The sequence below is a fragment of the Macaca thibetana genome, chromosome 1 (genome assembly GCF_024542745.1).
Source record: "Macaca thibetana thibetana isolate TM-01 chromosome 1, ASM2454274v1, whole genome shotgun sequence".
NCBI lineage: Eukaryota > Metazoa > Chordata > Mammalia > Primates > Cercopithecidae > Macaca > Macaca thibetana.
This window is the reverse complement of record NC_065578.1, coordinates 17018072-17035601: the sequence shown is the minus strand read 5'-3', so window position 1 is coordinate 17035601 and position 17530 is coordinate 17018072. Positions and strand designations below refer to the sequence as shown.

Genomic DNA, 17530 nt, shown 5'->3' with positions numbered 1-17530 from the left:
TACTCCGAGGGAAAATGGGAAAGTGGGGGAGTGGCCAGCTGTGAAAACTCGGGGAGTCCTGTACATATCCCGAGCCTCGTTTCCACATGTGTAAACAGGAGTGATTATCTCATCCTGGGACTGCAGTGAGGATCAGATGAGCTGATGTACAGAAAGGGTTGGCAGGCCTGCTGTGGTAAGGGGCGCACAGGCTGGGGGCTTTTTGTCTAACGGTATTGTTGTTATTACTACTCCTGGGGAGGTGGTGGGCAAGACTGTGGACTGAGGAGGCACGTGGCTGGGTTTGGATCCCAGCCCCACCACAGACCTTGGGCAAGTTACTTAACCTCGGCTTTCCCATCTGTATAATGGGAGACAGTAATAGATGGTGCCTCCCTTCTAGGGTTATTGAGAGGATTGCATGATGGGCTGGCACAGAGCATGAGCTCAACAAGTGTCAGTCACTGTTATCCCCCAGGGGGGTGCGTGCCGCTTCCTCCAGGAAGCCCTCCAACTCACAGTGGCCTCTCCCTACATGGGTTCCCACTAAGCTGTAATTCTGTGGCCCTGAGCCCCATCTGGCTCCCCTGGACAATGTTGGTCCTCAGCTCCCCAGCGGGATCAACAGCTCTGGGGCAGTGGGGAGAGCAGTGGGTGGATCGGCCCAGCCAGGTAGTATCTGAGTGCACAGTGGGCACCCCACAGTCAAAGGATGCACAGGCCGGTTTCCAGCGAAGAACCCCAGACTAGCAGGAACGAGGGAAATGCAATCTCAGGGTCAGGTAACATCACAGATATTTTAAACCTGCAATTAGTGCCTCGTTGTCTGACCAAATCCGGCCAAGTTTCCCAGGTGACACTGCGGAGCTGTGGAACAGCAGGGGCTTGGAGTCAGACCTGGTGCACACCTGGCTCTGCTGTTTGATGCAACCATAGGCTTGTCACTAGGCCTCCTTGAGCCTCAGTTGCTAATTATGTTAAATGGGGATGATGTTGCTCACCTTACAGCTTGTAAGAGTGGAGGGAGCTGTGTGTACCAGGTGCCTGCCATGCAGCGGGCACTCAACCAGATTGAATTTCCTTCCCAGGGAAGAATCCAAGGATATCTTGCCACCCACTAAGGAGACATGTGATGGGATCTGGGGTGAGAATTGCTCTTTTTAAAGCTCTCAGAACTGTAAGGGGCTCCACCCACCACTGGCTGGTGTTCACTGAGCTCTTCGTGCCCAGCCCTGCCCTGGGGATTTATCCAGCACACGGCTGGGTTCTGACTTCTGAGGAGCTCGCCATTCTGGTGGGTGGTAAAGAAACTCACAAGGGAAATGTTAATGACATTAACACAGGGGCTTAGAATGTCAGACTGTGTGTATGTTTTTTGTTTTGTTTTGAAACCGAGTCTTGCTCTGTTGCCCAGGCTGGAGTGCAGTGGTGCAATCTTGGCTCACTGCAACCTTTGCTTCCTGGATTCAAGCGATTCTCCTACCTCAGCCTCCCCAGTAGCTGGGATTACAGGCGCATGCCACTACGCCCGGATAATTTTTTGTACTTTTAGTAGAGACGGGGTTTCACCATGTTGGCCAGGCTGGTCTCGACCTCAAGTGATCTGCCTGCCTTGGCTTCCCAAAGTGCCTGACCTCAAGTGATCTATCTGCCTCAGCTTCCCAAAGTGCTAGGATTAAAGGAGTGAGTCACCACACCTGGCTGACTGTGTATATGTTTGTGTGGGGTCCAGGCTTGACTCCTGGGAACTTGCTGTGAGGATCTGAGGGGCCTGCGTGGCCAAGGAAGGCTTCCTAGAGGAAGCAGGGCTTGAGCCAAAGCTCAAACATCTGAGCAAAACACACCTCCTTCAGCACCGCCCATGGCTGTCTGTCCTGCCCAGGTCAGTGCCTGAGGGCACAGAGATGTTCGAGGTCTATGGGACGCCTGGAGTGGACATCTACGTCTCTCCCAACATGGAGAGGGGCCGGGAGCGTGCAGACACCAGACGGTGGCGCTTTGACGCGACTTTGGAGATCATCGTGGTCATGAACTCCCCCAGCAATGACCTCAACGACAGCCATGTGAGCTGGTTCCTGGTGGGGTGGGGAGAGGTTGCGGGGGAGGCAGCTGTCTAGCTCTAGGAGGGCCCAACATTCTCTTTCTCTAGAGCGCAGGGCAGCACAGTGGGTAAGTGCCTGGCCTGGGAGCCATGCTGCTGGTTTTGAATCCCAGCTCTTCAAGTTACAGACACATACCTTGTGTCCTTGGAAAGCCGTATCACCCCTCGGGGCCTCTGTCTGCCATCTGTAAAATGGAATAATCAGAACCCCTGCGTCCTATCATTGCTGCGGAGTGCCACAGGAGCCAGTGTTGCTCCTTCTCTTGCTTCCCAAGACCCCCTGGAGAAGGAGTTGTCCCAGTTCTGCTGAGTTGGGTCTCAGTTTCCCCATATATAGGCTGAGGGTTGATCAGGGGATCTCTGCCACTTTGAATGAAAGAGAGAAAGCAGGGACAGGGGAGGGACACTGGTGCCTGGGGAGACCCCCTTCCTAGGTGACAATTTCCCCAAGGTGCTTTGCTATCCCTAATCCACTCTCTTCCTGACCATATTTGCAGGGTAGGAGACGTTTAACACATGGGAGAAATGGGTGGCCATTAAACTTGGCACAGGTGATGTTCACTTCAAGGGCTGATGGGGACCAGGACTTGGAGGGTGGGAGTAGTGGGATCCACTCCATGTCAGAAGCGATGTTTCAGAAACTGGCCCTTTAAGGAGCACTGACCACGTGCCAGGCACTGGGCAGCCATGACCTCATCCGGCCCTCACAGCAGCCCAGAGAGGCAGGGGACTGATGCCCATTTCACAGATGGGACAACTGACAACTGAGGTTCAGAGTAACTGTCCCTGGACCACATACTAATGGTCAGGAGAGCTGAATTCAGTGCAGACCTGCCTGACCCCTGGGGGCAGCCTCCCTCCATCACCCCCACCTCTGTTCCCAGCCATGCATCTGAATTGAGCCTCTCCACTGAGCTCCGTGAGGCACATGGTGCAGGACCCAGTGAACCCATTTAACAGGCAAGAAAAGTAAGACGGAGAAGGGGCGTGGCCTTCCTGAAGTCACATGATCTAGCGAGTGGCAGAGTTGGTGAGAGTCAGGACAGAGTCCCAGGGGCAGTGCAAGAGGACTGGCCAGCCTGTGAGGGGCCTCACCTTGGTGCCGGTTGAACTGGGGATGGTGTGGGTACTCCCCGCCTTGAATTCCTTGGCCATGATGGCTGGTGGGATGGAGGAAGTTCAGAGTCTCTCCCACTCTTTCCCCTGCCCGCCATATGCCCCTGCTCCCAATCCGGCCTTTGGCCAGGATCCTAGTAACTGGATGTTTGAGGCAAGCATCACTGCTGGTGATTGACACGTGGGGGTCAGTAATTGCAGGATTTAGGGGCTCCCAGGACTAAGGAGGTGAGTGGCCCCTGCAAGATCTTCCCCTCTGGCTGAAATTCAAACATCAGAAGCAGAGAGTTGAGAGACCCACATCAGGAGGGAGCACCCCAACAGGAGGGTCTTGCTTTAAAGGGAACTTGGATGCCTTGGATTCGTCTGCCTCCAAACAAATATCATCCTTGCCATCTTCATCCTCACCCTGTAACAGTTCTTGGGTGCTCACTGTGGGCCGGGCACCGAGCTGCACATGCCCCATGCATGACTCCTTTCATCTTCACAGCCTCTAATTAGTCCTAAGGGGTAGGAACTATTATTATCCCCACTTTACAGTTGAGGAAATTGAGGCCCAGAGAAGATCAGTAACTTTTCCTGGGATATTCAAAAGTGGAGGATCCAGAATCTGAGTCCAGGCCATCTGACCCCAGAGCCCTGCATTTAACCACCCCCCACCCCACCAGATGCCATCTGCCCACTGATAACAGTAGCTGGTATTTCTTGGGCACTTCCTATGGACTCAGTCTTTTACATTTATCATTTCCAAGCTGCACTGCAAGCCTCTGAGGTAGAGACCTATAGAGGTAGAGACCTTTTCCCATTTTGCAGATGAGAAAACTGAGGTGGCTCAGAGAGGTGAGAGGCCTTGGCCAAGGTCATAGAGTACCCAGAGGTTCCAGGCTCAAGCCCAGGCCTGAGTCCCACAGACAAGAATGTTGGCTTGGAGAGTGTCCCTAAACCCTGCCTAGTCCAAACCCTTTATTTTACAAATGGCAAAACTGAGACCCAAAGGGGAGTAAGAGCTTGTCAAAAATCACGGAGTAGGTTATTGGAGGGACTGGGACCCAAGTCTCTAGAGAAGCTCTTACAAATAGCTCCCGTTTTACAGATGTGCCAACCAAGACACAGAAAAATAAATGGCACAGAGGAGGTTAAAGAAAGAGCAAGGTTCCTGGAGCCCCTTCTCCTCCTTACCAGATCCCCGAGAACTATCTTTTGGGGTGGGAGCTCTTGGCTTCTGCTGGTATCACTCTGTGCCCAACTCTCCACAGGTTCAGATTTCCTACCACTCCAGCCACAAGCCTCTGCCCCTGGCCTATGCGGTGCTCTACCTCACCTGTGTTGGTAAGTTGGGGGCCATGTGGATGGTGTGGCCAAGGGCACATTTTAAAAATTCAAACAGTACAAAAGAGTATACATTGAAAATTAAACCTCTTTCCCTCCAACTCAAGACTTCTAGTTCCCCAAACCCAGCATTTTCCTGGAGATATGCTGAGCTTATATATGAAGGCACATACATACCTGTATATCCCTACTATTTTGTAAGCAAATTGAAGCATACTATAGACATGAAACTGGACCTTGCTTTTGCCAGCTTAACGTTTTTCTGCTAAGCCTCCACAAATGGATATATAAACTCCATGCAAGATGACTCAGATGTTGGAGCTATCAGACAGGGCATGCAAAGTAATTGTGATTAATATGTTAAGAGTTCTAGTAGAAAAGGTGGACAACGTGCATGAACAGATGGGGAATTTCAACAGAGAAGAAAATTGTTAAGAAAGAGTCAAATGGAAATGCTAGAAATAAAAACCATAATAATGGAGATTTAAAAAATGCTTTTGAAGGTTTCACCAGTAGACCTGATACGGCTTAGGAAAGAATCAGTGAACTTGAAGATAAGTGAATAAAAGTTACCCAAACTGAAACCCAAAGAGAAAAAAGAATAAAACAAACAAATGAAAAAACATAAGAAATCTAAGAGCTCTGTGACAGTATCAGACAGTCTAAATTCAATGCAATTCCCATAGAAATTCCAACATGGCTTTTTTTTTTAATGGAGTTTCACTCTTGTTGCCCAGGCTGGAGTGCAGTGGCACAATATCAGCTCACTGCAACCTCCGCCTCCCAGGTTCAAATGATTCTCCTACCTCAGCCTCCTGAGTAGCTGCGATTACAGGCGCATGCCTTCACGCCCAGCTACTTTTGTATTTTTAGTAGAGACAGGGTTTCGCTGTGTTGGCCAGGCTGGTCTTGAACTCCTGACCTCAGGTGATCTGCCTGCCTCGGCCTCCCAAAGTGCTGGGATTACAGGTGTGAGCTACTGTGCCCAGCCCCAACATGGCTTTTTACTATACAGAGTAAAAAGATCCTACAGAGCTGATCCTAAAACTTGTATGGAAGAGCAAAGGTCAAGAATAGCTAAGATGATTTTGATGAAGAACAAGGTGGAGGGATTCACAATTCCAAATATCAAGACTTTTTTTTCAAGCTATAGTACTTGAGGCATTGTGAAATTGGTATAGAGCAATGGAGCAAATAAGAGAACCCAGAGACAGACCCATGCTTGTGTGGCAATAAATGAACTTGGAGCCCTACCTCACACCATACTCAAAAATAAATTTCAAGTCAGTTAAAAATCTTAAGGTGAAAATCAAAATTATAAAGCTTTTAGAAAAGAATATCTTTGTACCCTCAAGATAGTAAAGATTTTCTTTAACAAGGCAAAATGAAAGTGCAAAGATTGTAAGGGGAAAGATTGCTAAATTAGACTGTATTGAAATTAAAAATTTATGTGCAACAGACGACAAGTAAAAAGCCAAACTATGAACTAGGAGAAGAAATCTGCAATGCATACGGCTGACTTGGTGCATATAGCATATGAAGAACTCCAATCAATAAGAAAAGGACAAAAATAATAGAAATGGGCAAAAACATGAATAAGCAATTCACAGAAGAGAAAGCCCCAGTGATCAAAACCCAAATTAAAAGATGCCTAACTGAGCATTGCCAAGGTGGTGAAGCTGGGAAACTCCTTACAAAGGAGTGGGTGGGAGTTTGCTTTGGCTCACACACTTGCGAAGCAATAAGCAAAGAAGTTGAAAATGCTTTATCTGTAGGAGGCATTTTTTAGAAGCAGAACTTCTAGGTTATAGAGAATCTATATTTTTTAACTTGATAGATATTGCCAAATTGCTCTCCAAAAACATTGTATCAGTATACGTGTCTGCCAACTGCATATATGCTTTGCCAACACTGCATTATCAACTTTTTCCCTTTTTGCCAATCAGTTGGCATCTCACTGTTGTTTTACTTTGCCTTTCTTTAGTTAGGAGTGAGGTTGGGCATTCCCCATCTGCAGCCCAAATGCATACACACATGATCATTGGAAAACAACATAGACAGAAAAGTACATAAAGCTTTATTTTACATACATATGTGTATAAAACATATGAACACACACACACACACGCACACGAATAATTGCAAAGCAAAGTGAAGAATAGCCCAGGAAATAAACCCAAGAGTAGCCCAAGAAATAAAACACTACCAGCACCCCAAAGTCCCCCTCAATGTCCCTCTCTGATCATAACTCCCTCCTTCCCCTACAGGTAACCACTATCTTGTGATAAGTATTTTCTTGCTTTTCCTTATGGTTTTATCTCCTGAATATGCATACCCAAATAACATGGTCTCATTTTACCATCTGATTTTCTATGGATGCAGTCATATCATGTATATTCTTTTTGCCCCATGTTATGTTTGTGAGATTTATCCACTTGTTGCATGGTGGTTGAGTATCTTTTCACAAGTTTAAAAATAATTTCAGGCCACACGTGGTGGCTCATACTTGTAATCCCAGCACTTTGGGAGGCTGGGGTGGGTGGATCACTCGAGCCCAGGAGTTCAAGACCAGCCTAGACAACATGGTGAAATCCTGTCTGTATGAAAGATACAAAAATTAGTTGGGCATGGTGGCATGCACCAGTAGTCCCGGCACTCAGGAGGCTGAAGTGGGAGGATCACTTGAGCCCAGGAGGCAGAGGTTGCAGTGAGCCATGATCATGCTACTGCACTCCAGCCTGGGCAACAGAGACCCTGTCTTGTCTCGGGAAAAAAAAAAAAAAAAAAATCCTATCCAATTTATTCTTTTTTCTCTCCCTCCGTGCTCCTCACTGCTGCTTCTTTAAGAACTAAGAATACTACTTTTTTTTTTTTCAGAGCAGGAAGATTGATCTGACCTCTTGAATGCTCCATTTGCATTGTGAAATCTCCCCCAGTGTCTAGGGATAAATGTTAAGAAGGTGGGATGGGGGTGGGATTTGGGGACTGTGAGTGGCTCAGAGAGGACACACAGTCAGTAGGTGGCAGAACCTGGGTTCGTGTTCACATCTGTTTGACACCGAAGTCCAGGTTTGCTACCCCATTCCAAGGAGATGAGGCGGCTTTATATAGACAAGAATGTTCCTGGAGACCTGGGCTCAGTTCAGGCCGTGCCTGGGACTGCAAGGGCTGCAAGGATGCAGATAGGAAGTGGTCAGGGAAGGCTTCCTAGAGGTGGCAGCATTTGTCCTGGGCCTTTGCTGTGACCCTGCTTCTTGCCTCAGGCCTCTTTCCCCAGCCCAGAGGGTGCAGATGCCCTCACCTCTTGGATGGTGCCTCCTTGGAAATGACTTGCCTTTGAACAGCCCCAGACAAGCCCTGAGATCAAGGCCTGCCCTGGGCTCCTGGGAACCTTGTAGTGACTTACCCTCCGCCTCCTCTTACAGACATCTCTCTGGATTGCGACCTGAACTGTGAAGGAAGGCAGGACAGGACCTTTGTAGACAAGGTAAGCATCTCTGCCTGGGCCCAGGAAGCAGGAGTACAGTTGGAGCTTGCTCTAGGTTGGGTTAAGAAGGGCGAGGCCATTACAGATATCCCCCTGCCTCCCAGCTGATACTGAGGCCAAGGGAGCCAAAAACAGAAACCAGGCATGGCTGGCTGGGGATCTTCTTTCACCAGGAGAAAAATCATCACCAGGAATTATCAGGCATGGAAGTACACAGCCCTGAGCTAGGCCTTGGTTTGTGGGATCAAGACCTTCTGGACTCATAATCTAGGTCAGGAGTGGGCAAACTTTTTCCATGAAAAGTCACATAGGAAGTATTTTAGGCTTTGTGGGCCATATGGTCTCAATTCTGCCATGATAGTGCGAAAGCAGCCACAGTTAATACACAAACAGATGGATGTTACTGTGTGCCAATAAAACTTTATTTATACAAACAGGCAGCGGGCCTGATTTGGCTCACAGTTCATAATGTGCTGATCCTGACCTAGGTGAGAAGAGAAACCAAATATGAAACTGTTGAAGAACTTGGGACTGAATTGTGTTGGGACTTGGTGCCCTGGGAGTTAAAGGAGAAAGTCGAGGTGGGCTGGGCAGGAGAGGAAGGCTTCCTGGAGGGACGTGCCCTTGAACTGGGCTCTGAAGGGATGCAGGAGGGATGGCATTCCAGGTGCAGGGAATGGCAGAAGCAAAACTAAGGAGGGTTTAATGGAGGAATGAGCACAGAGTAAGGCATGTGGTCCTATAATCGGGAGGTTGCCTATTGAGAAAGAGGATGTTAGCTGAAGGCCCATCACAGCCAGCCATGAAAGACAGCTCTGCGCTTTGGACTGGATGGTGTGGGCAATAGAGAGCCATTGCCATTGCCATTGCCATGTCTTGAGAAGGTGTTTCGAGAACGTGGACCTAACCTCACAGGGTGGGGTGGTTACAGGCCAGGCTGGGGTTCCTGGGCAGGGAGGCACAGGTCTCATCTGAGCCCTCACCACTGGCTATGTTTTGCCATTGGCAGCGGCAGTGGGTCTGGGGACCCAGGGGGTATGGTGGCATCTTGCTGGTGAACTGTGACCGTGATGATCCAAGCTGTGGTGTCCAGGACAACTGCGACGAGCACGTGCGCTGCCTGCAAGGTGAGGCCAGGGCAGCCTGAGTCCCCAGGTGTCCAGGGTCACTGCTCAGTTACCCCTTGGGAGTTCCAACCGACCCACGGGACTCTGAGGCCAGAGTCCAGGGGAGAGCGCCAGCCTCCAGATACTCCTCAATGCTCCTCAAAACCCATCTCAGGCTGGCAGCTGCCCCTCCCTAGTGTCTCTAGTGCCAGCAGGCACTCACATGCCAGGGCAGAAGCTCTGGAAATGAGCCACTTAGCCATTCTCTTCCTCCAGGGGAGCAGAGGATGCTAGCATTGTTTGAGCATCTACTGTGTGCCAGGCCCTTTCCCCAAATTCTCGTTGAATCATCCAAGTGGGACGGTATCATCACTCCACTTTAGAGATGAGGATGCTGAGACTCAGAAGCAAGGAGACTCCCTGAAGACGGTGTCTGATCCAGGGCCTCCCCTCTCAAACCCAAATCTGGGCCTCCTCCTTTGCACCTCTGGCCTGCATTTCTGTGACACCCCACCTCTTGCTAAGCCCATCTGTCCTGAATTCCAGCCCCATGGAGAATGAGCTGCAATATTCCAGGGTGTGCTAGGCGCTGTCCATGGAAGAAGCCCATGGCTGCCTTCTGAAGTGGGGACCATTGGAGATGGGGATGCTCGGGCTCCGGAAGGGAGGGGCTTGTACCGTGTCACAGGGAGGGATGCTGGGACGGACACCAGAACCCACACCTGCAAAATGCCCCATGGTCTTACCCTCCTCGCTTCTCTGGAGCACCTGTTGTGTGTCAGACACCGGCTGGCTATGCCACACTTCATGTTTCTCTGGGCAATTGAGGAAACATGAGTCCAGGAGAGCATAGATGTCCTCGTGGTTTGTTCTTGATAGCTTCCAGGGTTTTCACAAAGCTGGGGCTGGGAGACCCAGGTCTTGATACCCACTGACCAGGGGAGGGAGCGAGGCAGCAGAGGAAGGGGCCAGTGGCCAGGACTCCCCTGAGTCACTACCACTCTGTCTGGCTTCACAGACCTGGAAGATATGTCTGTCATGGTCCTGCGGACGCAGGGCCCTGCAGCCCTCTTTGACGACCACAAACTTGTCCTCCACACCTCCAGCTATGATGCCGAACGGGCACAGGTCTTCCATGTCTGCGGTGAGTTTGTGCCACTCCCCCTTGCCGTCTGTGCCCTGTTGCTAGGTTACCTGCCACGGAACCTCGTCTTCCTGCCTTGGGCCATGGGCAGGTCCTGCTCACACTCTGGGAGATGCCCTGGTGGGTGGCGGGTCACAGTAAGAACAGTCAGAAGTGGGGGCTTTGGAGCTGACGAACTGGTGCCCCCAGCACAACACCTGGCCTGATGTCATTTTATTGGATGAATGAACTTTTCAAATACATTTTAAGCATGTGTAGAAATTCTTATCAAAAATTTCAAACATACACAAAAAGCAGGCCGATGAATCCCCACATGCCTGTCACTCAGATTAAACAATTATCACTGTTTTGTCTGTCTCGCTGAAGTATTGTAAAACCAACCCCAAACACTATAAATTTCACCCCTAATTAATTCAGTTTGTGTTCCCCCCCAAATATAGATAGCTGTTGTTTTACATAGTCACAGTGCCCAAATCACAAGAAATAAAGTAAGAATCTAAATGCCTTTGAGAAAGTAAAACTGTATACAAGTAATAAGATGCTTTTTTTTTTTTTTTTTTTTTGACGGAGTCTCGCTCTGTCGCTCTGGTTGGAGTGCAGTGGTGCGATCTTGGCTCACTGCAACCTCCACCTCCCAGGTTCTGGCGATTTTCCTGCCTCAGCCTCCCAAGTAGCTGTGACTACAGGCATGTGCCACCACCCCCAGCTACATTTTTGTATTTTTAGTAGAGACGGGATTTCATTGTCTTAGCCAGGATGGTCTCTATCTCCTGACCTCGTGATCCGCCCACCTTATCCTCCCAAAGTGCTGGGATTACAGGCGTGACGACCAAGCCCAGCTGCTTATTTTTTAAATAATGACAATGACATTTTTAAAATAATGACAATTTTTAAAATAAAGACAATATGGAAGTATAGAAAATGAAACCTGAGAGTTCTCTACCCCGTCTCTAAATCTGACTTTTTTATTTATTTATTTATTTATTTATTTATTTTTGAGTCAAGGTCTTGCTCTGTTGCCCAGGCTGGAGTGCAGCAGCGTGATCTCAGCTCGCTGCAGCCTTCACCTTTCAGGCTCAAGCAGTCCTTCCACCTTAGCCTCCCAAGTAGCTGGGACTACAGGCATGTACCACCACACCCTGCTAATTTTTCTTTTTTTTTTTTTTTTTTTTGGTAAAGACAGGGTTTCACCTTGCTGCCCAGGCTGGTCCTGAACTCCTGGGCTCAAGCAATCCACCCACTTTGGCCTCCCCAAGTGCTAGGATTATAGACGTGAGACGCCACACCTGGCCTAAATCTGACTCTCGCTGTTAACAAGTTGGGTTGTGCGCTTCCCAACTTTATTATACATGCTCTCCGGCATGTGTTCATATGCTGCTTTCCAACCGGCTTCTTTCATTGAGTGATAATCCCACACGTCTTTCCTGGTATTTATTGAGCTCCACTTCATTCTTTTCCACTGCTGTATAATATTCCTAAGCATAGAGGTGCTGTGACTTACACAGTTCTCCGAACATCATAGTGGTTTGCAGTGTTTTGATTTTATAACAGTGGAGGTTGCTTGAGGTCAGGGGCTTTGTTCAAGTCCAGAACCATGCCCCATGGGTGCACTGTAGTTGCACAGTAAATATTTGATGAATTAATGAATATCGAGCACTCTCGTACAGAAATATTATGTGAATTTGTACCTTTTATTGTTTGTTTGTTGTTTTGTTTTTTGTTTTTTTTGAGACGGAGTCTCGCTCTGTGCCCAGGCTGGAGTAAAGTGGTGTAATCTCGGCTCACTGCAACCTCCGCCTCCTAGGTTCAAGCGGTCCTCCTGCCTAAGCCTCCTGAGTAGCTGGGATTATAGGTGTGCACCACCACCGCCCGGCTAATTTTTGTATTTTTAGTAAAGACAGGGTTTCACCATGTTAGCCAGGCTGGTCTTGAACTCCTAACTTCAGGTGATCCACCACCCTCGGCCTCCCAAAGTGCTGTGATTACAGGCATCAGCCACCGTGCCCAGCCTGGAGATGTATTTTTGTAGGAAAGATACCTAGTAGTGGAATTGCTGGGCTAGGGGTAAACATTACTTTGTTGGATGCTGCCAAATTGCCCTCCAAAAAGACATGAGCGCCAGTCTTAGAAAGGAAGATCCTTTCCCCCAGCCGCGCCCCTGCTGTGTATTACCTGTCCTCTCCTTTGCCAGTGGAGGTGAAAGGATGGAGTTGTTGGAGGACTTGGAATTTTTGGTGAGGCTGCAGACCTCTTCCTGTGTCCCTCATATTCATGCTCCCTGGGCCCACAGGGAGTCACAGCCACCCCTTCCCTCCCCTTCCAGGTCCTGAGGATATGTGTGAGGCCTATAGGCATGTGCTGGGCCAAGACAAGGTGTCCTATGAGGTACCCCGCTTCCATGGGGACGAGGAGCGCTTCTTCGTGGAAGGCCTGTCCTTCCCCGATGCCGGCTTCACAGGACTCATCTCCTTCCATGTCACTCTGCTGGACAACTCCAACGAGGTAGGGACAGAGGGGGTTCAAGAGGGGGTCCACTCAGGACCAGCGTGGGCAACATGGTGAAACCCCATCTCTACAAAAAAAAAAAAAAAAATTAGTGAGGCATAGTGGTGTGCACCTATAGTCCCAGCTACTTGGGAGGCCGAGGTGGGAGGATCACCTGAACCCGGGGGGTTGAGGTTGCAGTGAGCCATGATCACCCCACTGCACTCTACAGCCTGGGCAACAAAGTAAGACCCTGTCTCAAAAAAATAATAATAATAAAGGGCGGTGGGGAGGGCTCCATTCCTAGTAAGTCTACCAGGCACCACTGGTGTGAAAGACCCCGGACTTCTTGGCCCCCCCTCTGGTTCATTTCCGTCTTGCAGAGAAGCAAGGGGCTTTCTTACAGACCTCAGTGGTGGACTCAGAGTCCCCCCAGGCCTCTGGACTCCAAGTCCAGCTCTTTCTCCCCTGGTCTGCCCCTGCAGGATTTCTCGGCATCCCCTATCTTCACTGACACTGTGGTATTCCGAGTGGCACCCTGGATCATGACACCCAGCACCCTGCTGCCCCTAGAGGTGTACGTGTGTCGGTGAGTCTTGGGGCAGTGGGTGGCTCCTCTGGCCCCCAGGCCCTGGCTCCATCCTGAGCCCCTCCTCCCTGGGCTTCTCCATAGTGTGAGGAACAACACGTGTTTTGTGGATGCGGTGGCAGAGCTGGCCAGGAAGGCCGGCTGCAAGCTGACCATCTGCCCACAGGCCGAGAACCGCAACGACCGCTGGATCCAGGTAACCACACCTGCTGGGCAGGGCCCGGCCAGGACACCATCCTAGAGGGAAAGGCCTTCATCTGGAGGCCACCGAGAAACACCCAGGAGGACCTGGGTGCTCCCCAGGGAACTTGCTGCCCTTTCTAATGTGAGACCTAGAGGCCTCTCTCCAGAACTTTCTGCAGACCCAGACACACGCTGATGCTGGATTCAACACCCATTCACCCACCGGATCTGGGCTAGGCACTGGGCTAGGCCCATAGGGGTGGCACAGGTGTGAGACACACACTCCCTGCCCTCCACAGCTGAGGTCAGTGGTTCTCATCAAGAGGCGATTTGTCCCCAGGAGACGTTTGGCAGTACCTGCAGACAGCGCGCAGGACAAGCCCCCACAATAACGTAATCCAGTCCCACGCATCAGTAGTGTCGAAGCTGAGAAACCCTGGTGTGCAGAATGATGGCTACAAAAATACCTACTCCTACCATCTAAGGTGTAGCTCGGGCAACATGGTGAAACGGTCTCTACAAAAAAGTTAAAAAATTAGCACGGCATGGTGGCGTGTGTCTGTAGTCCCAGCTACTCTGGAGGCTGAGGTCAGAGGATCACCTGAGTTTAGGAAGGTCAAGGCTGCAGTGAGCTGTGGTTGTGCCACTGCACTCCAGCCTCGGCAATAGAATGAGACCTTGTCTCAAAAAAGAAAAGAAAAGAAAAGAAAGGAAAAGGAAAGGAAAGGAACGGAACGGAAAGGAACGGAAAGGAAGGAAGGAAGGAAGGAAGGAAGGAAGGAAGGAAGGAAGGAAGGAAGGAAGGAAGGAAGGAAGGAAGGAAGGAAGGAAGGAAGGAAAAAAAAGATCTAGGGTGCAGAGGCTGTACCAGCAACACACCAGCAGGGTTTGGGGGATGCAGCATCACCTCTGCCCAGGGAATCAGTGAAGACCTTCGGGAAGGAGAGCATCTGAGCTGGGCCAGACTTGGCAGATGGGTGCACATGACTTCTGCCATTTACACAGCATTTTCTGCAGGCCAGGCATAGCATCATTTCTCGATAACCTCCTGTAAGTCCACCATAATTCAGGAGCTCTTAGGGGAGCATGACTGGGCCACAGAGCTGGTACAGGCAGTGCTGGGACTCAGGCTGCCAAGTACCAGGCTGTACAGGGTGGTGATCCTGGCAGAGACCAAGCATGCGCAAAGGCCCAGGGTGGGAGGCAGGAGAGAGAACGTTGTGTGTTCTCCTCTGTCAGGGCATTGGTTCTGAGAAAGGCAAGGGTTGAGGTGGGAGACCTTGAACGCCAAGTTAAGGAGCTTTCCTCTTGGCTGGAGGTCAGTCCAGTGAGAGGGTTTGGGGCAGGACTCTGGGGCAAGATGGGCTGGGATTTAGTGTTTAGAGCCTGGCTGTTCCACCAACTGACTTGCTGTGAGCTTTGGGACAAATATTTTTTAATTTTTATTTTTTTAATTAATATATTTTGAATTTATTTTTCTTTTTGGAGACAGTGTCTCTCTGTCACCCTGGCTGGAGTGCCATGGCGTGATCACAGCTCACTGGCAGCCTCGAAGTCCCGGGTTCAAGTGATCCTCCTGCCTCAGTCTCCTGAGTAGCTGAGACTACAGGTGCAGCCATCAGGCTCAGCTAATGTTTTGTAGGGATGGGGTCTTGCCATGTTGCCCAGGGTTGTCTCAAACTCCGGGCCTCAAGCAATCCTCCGCCTCATCCTCCCAAAGTGCTGGGATTATAGGTGTGAGCCACCACACCCAGACTGGACAAATAATTAGACCTCTTAGTTCCTCATTTTCCTCATCTGTCACATGGGGTGATTATGGCACCCACGTCAAGTGTGTCATGAGGATGAATGGAGTTAATGTTTATAAAGAGTTTAGGGCAGGACCTGGATGTGTAGTTCATTCACACTGGGCCATCTTTTCCTCCAGAATCTGAGGGGTCAGGACTGACCTGGGCACATTTGTGGGTCTCAGAAGGAGGCATATTTGTATCCCCACAGGGTCCCTCAGCCCTGTCCAACTCAGGCCACTGTGGGGGTTTCTCTGTGTTCACCTGCCCTGGCCCAGCACTCATGGGGACACCCCCTCTCGTTCACCTCCAGCTTCTGTCTTGCTGTGTGACCTTAGACAAGTGCACCCCCTCTTTGAGCCTCCAGCCCCTCCTCCAGTCAGCAGGCACCCTGACCTCGGTCCTCTCCACGTCCAAGCACAAAACATGCTTGGGACAGGGGTCTTGGTGAACAGTCTGCACACAGGGCTCAGAGCCGAGCCAGCAGGGGCAGCTGTTGACTGTCACAGCTGTGCGTCTCTCGCCTCTCCTCACTTGCAGGATGAGATGGAGCTGGGCTACGTTCAGGCGCCACACAAGACCCTCCCGGTGGTCTTTGACTCCCCAAGGAATGGGGAACTGCAGGATTTCCCTTACAAAAGAATCCTGGTGAGTGGTCCCCGGCTGCAGCCCACCCCTGAGAGCTGAGAGGCCTTACCCCAAGGGCCACAACGGGGTGTGGGGTACAGAGGGCAGCGGTGGGAACTGTGCTCTTTCGGGATGAGGGTAGGGTTGCCAGATAAAATGCAGGAGATGCCCAGTCAAATGTGAATTTCAGACAAGCAACAGGTTAACTTTTTGGTGTAAGTATGTCCCAAATACTGCATGGGATATACTTACACTAAAAAAAGTTGTTGTTTATCTAAAATTCAAAGTTAATTGGGCATCCTGTATTTTTATTTACTAAATCTTGTAGCACTAAATAGGGGAAGCAGGATGGTGCACCTGTTCAGAACACAAGCTTTAGAGTCAGAACAACCCTGCTCCATTACTTACATGCTGTGTGATGTTTCGTGAGTTACTACCACACTCTGAGCCTTATTTTCCTCATCAGTAACAATGATATTTAGGCCCTGGCCTCACAGGTGTTTGTGAAGCGTCTCATCGTCACAGTACCTGCATGGAGGGAGTGTGTGTGTGCGCGCACCACCGTTAGCTGCTATCATTATTGTAATTAAAAAGGATAACAGGGAAGGCGATGGTTGCTAACTGGGACCTCCTGAGAAAAGAGGAGTGACTTGCTTGGTGCCATAAAGAACAGAAGACCCCTCCAACCCCCTCACTGATTACACAGATGCTAGGAGCTCTCTCTCCTGACCCTTGATGTTGTTGAAGTTCCTTCTGAGAGATGACCCTGGGGAGGTCTCCCCTTCTGTAGAGTTCAAAGACAGAGGCCCAGAGGGCCATCAGCAGCCTCTTGGTTCCCACAACTGGCCACTTGGGCTGCCACTTGCCCTTGGTCTGAACTTGGCAGGAAGGCTGTGTAGGTAAAAGGGTGGGGTAGCCATAGCCTCAGGCTGCATGTCCGATGCGGAGTGGTGGAGCGACCAGAGCGCCCCCTGCTGTCTTGCCGTGATAAGGCAGCAAGGCCGAAGAGTCCGAGCACTTCCCAACTTGGCCTGCTGTGCGTGCACGAAATTTTGACTGGCTCAGATCCCCCACCCACCGCCAATGACTCTGTATTTCCATCTGAAGAATGGATGGCCTTTCCCACCCTCTCCTGAAGGAGCTCAGAGCCCAGCAAGTTGGTTCAGGCTCTTCCTGGTACCCTCCACCCCCGCCTAACTTGGTTTCCCTCTCCAGGGTCCAGATTTTGGTTACGTGACTCGGGAACCACGCGACAGGTCTGTGAGTGGCCTGGACTCCTTTGGGAACCTGGAGGTCAGCCCCCCAGTGGTGGCCAATGGGAAGGAGTACCCCCTGGGGAGGATCCTCATTGGGGGCAACCTGCCTGGGTGAGAGAGTGACAGGGAGTGGAGTTCCTGGGGTGGAGGCTGAGGGTTGGGGGTGGTGATGATGTTGGAGCAGGGACCATTCCACTCCTTGAAGAGAATCAGAAGCAAGGAGTGATGAAATTATACTCCCGGATGTAGCGGGGGTGGTGGGTGTTCACCAGACACGGTACACACTTATCTCGGGGACTTTGAAACCAGAGAGAGCAGAGACCTAAGAGATCATTCGGTCCA

General features: G+C 50.4%; 4 protein-coding genes across 4 annotated transcripts in view; 2 read left to right on the top strand and 2 right to left on the bottom strand.

Annotated features, from left to right (window-relative positions):
• SDHB (succinate dehydrogenase complex iron sulfur subunit B) overlaps window positions 1-17530 on the bottom strand; it is a 689037-nt gene that overhangs the window by 236792 nt on the left and 434715 nt on the right. The gene's annotated exons all lie outside the window — the stretch shown is intronic.
• PADI2 (peptidyl arginine deiminase 2) overlaps window positions 1-17530 on the bottom strand; it is a 579517-nt gene that overhangs the window by 188533 nt on the left and 373454 nt on the right. The gene's annotated exons all lie outside the window — the stretch shown is intronic.
• PADI1 (peptidyl arginine deiminase 1) overlaps window positions 1-17530 on the top strand; it is a 169791-nt gene that overhangs the window by 51471 nt on the left and 100790 nt on the right. The window lies entirely within an intron of this gene.
• The window catches only part of PADI3 (peptidyl arginine deiminase 3), a 37970-nt gene that overhangs the window by 8285 nt on the left and 12155 nt on the right, over window positions 1-17530 (top strand). The window contains exons 2-11 of the mRNA XM_050791198.1: window positions 1862-2042; window positions 4453-4525; window positions 7951-8012; window positions 9022-9139; window positions 10137-10262; window positions 12586-12764; window positions 13232-13335; window positions 13420-13531; window positions 15846-15953; window positions 17148-17299. Coding sequence (XP_050647155.1) covers window positions 1862-2042; window positions 4453-4525; window positions 7951-8012; window positions 9022-9139; window positions 10137-10262; window positions 12586-12764; window positions 13232-13335; window positions 13420-13531; window positions 15846-15953; window positions 17148-17299 — 1215 coding nt within the window. The remainder of the gene's footprint in view (window positions 1-1861; window positions 2043-4452; window positions 4526-7950; window positions 8013-9021; window positions 9140-10136; window positions 10263-12585; window positions 12765-13231; window positions 13336-13419; window positions 13532-15845; window positions 15954-17147; window positions 17300-17530) is intronic.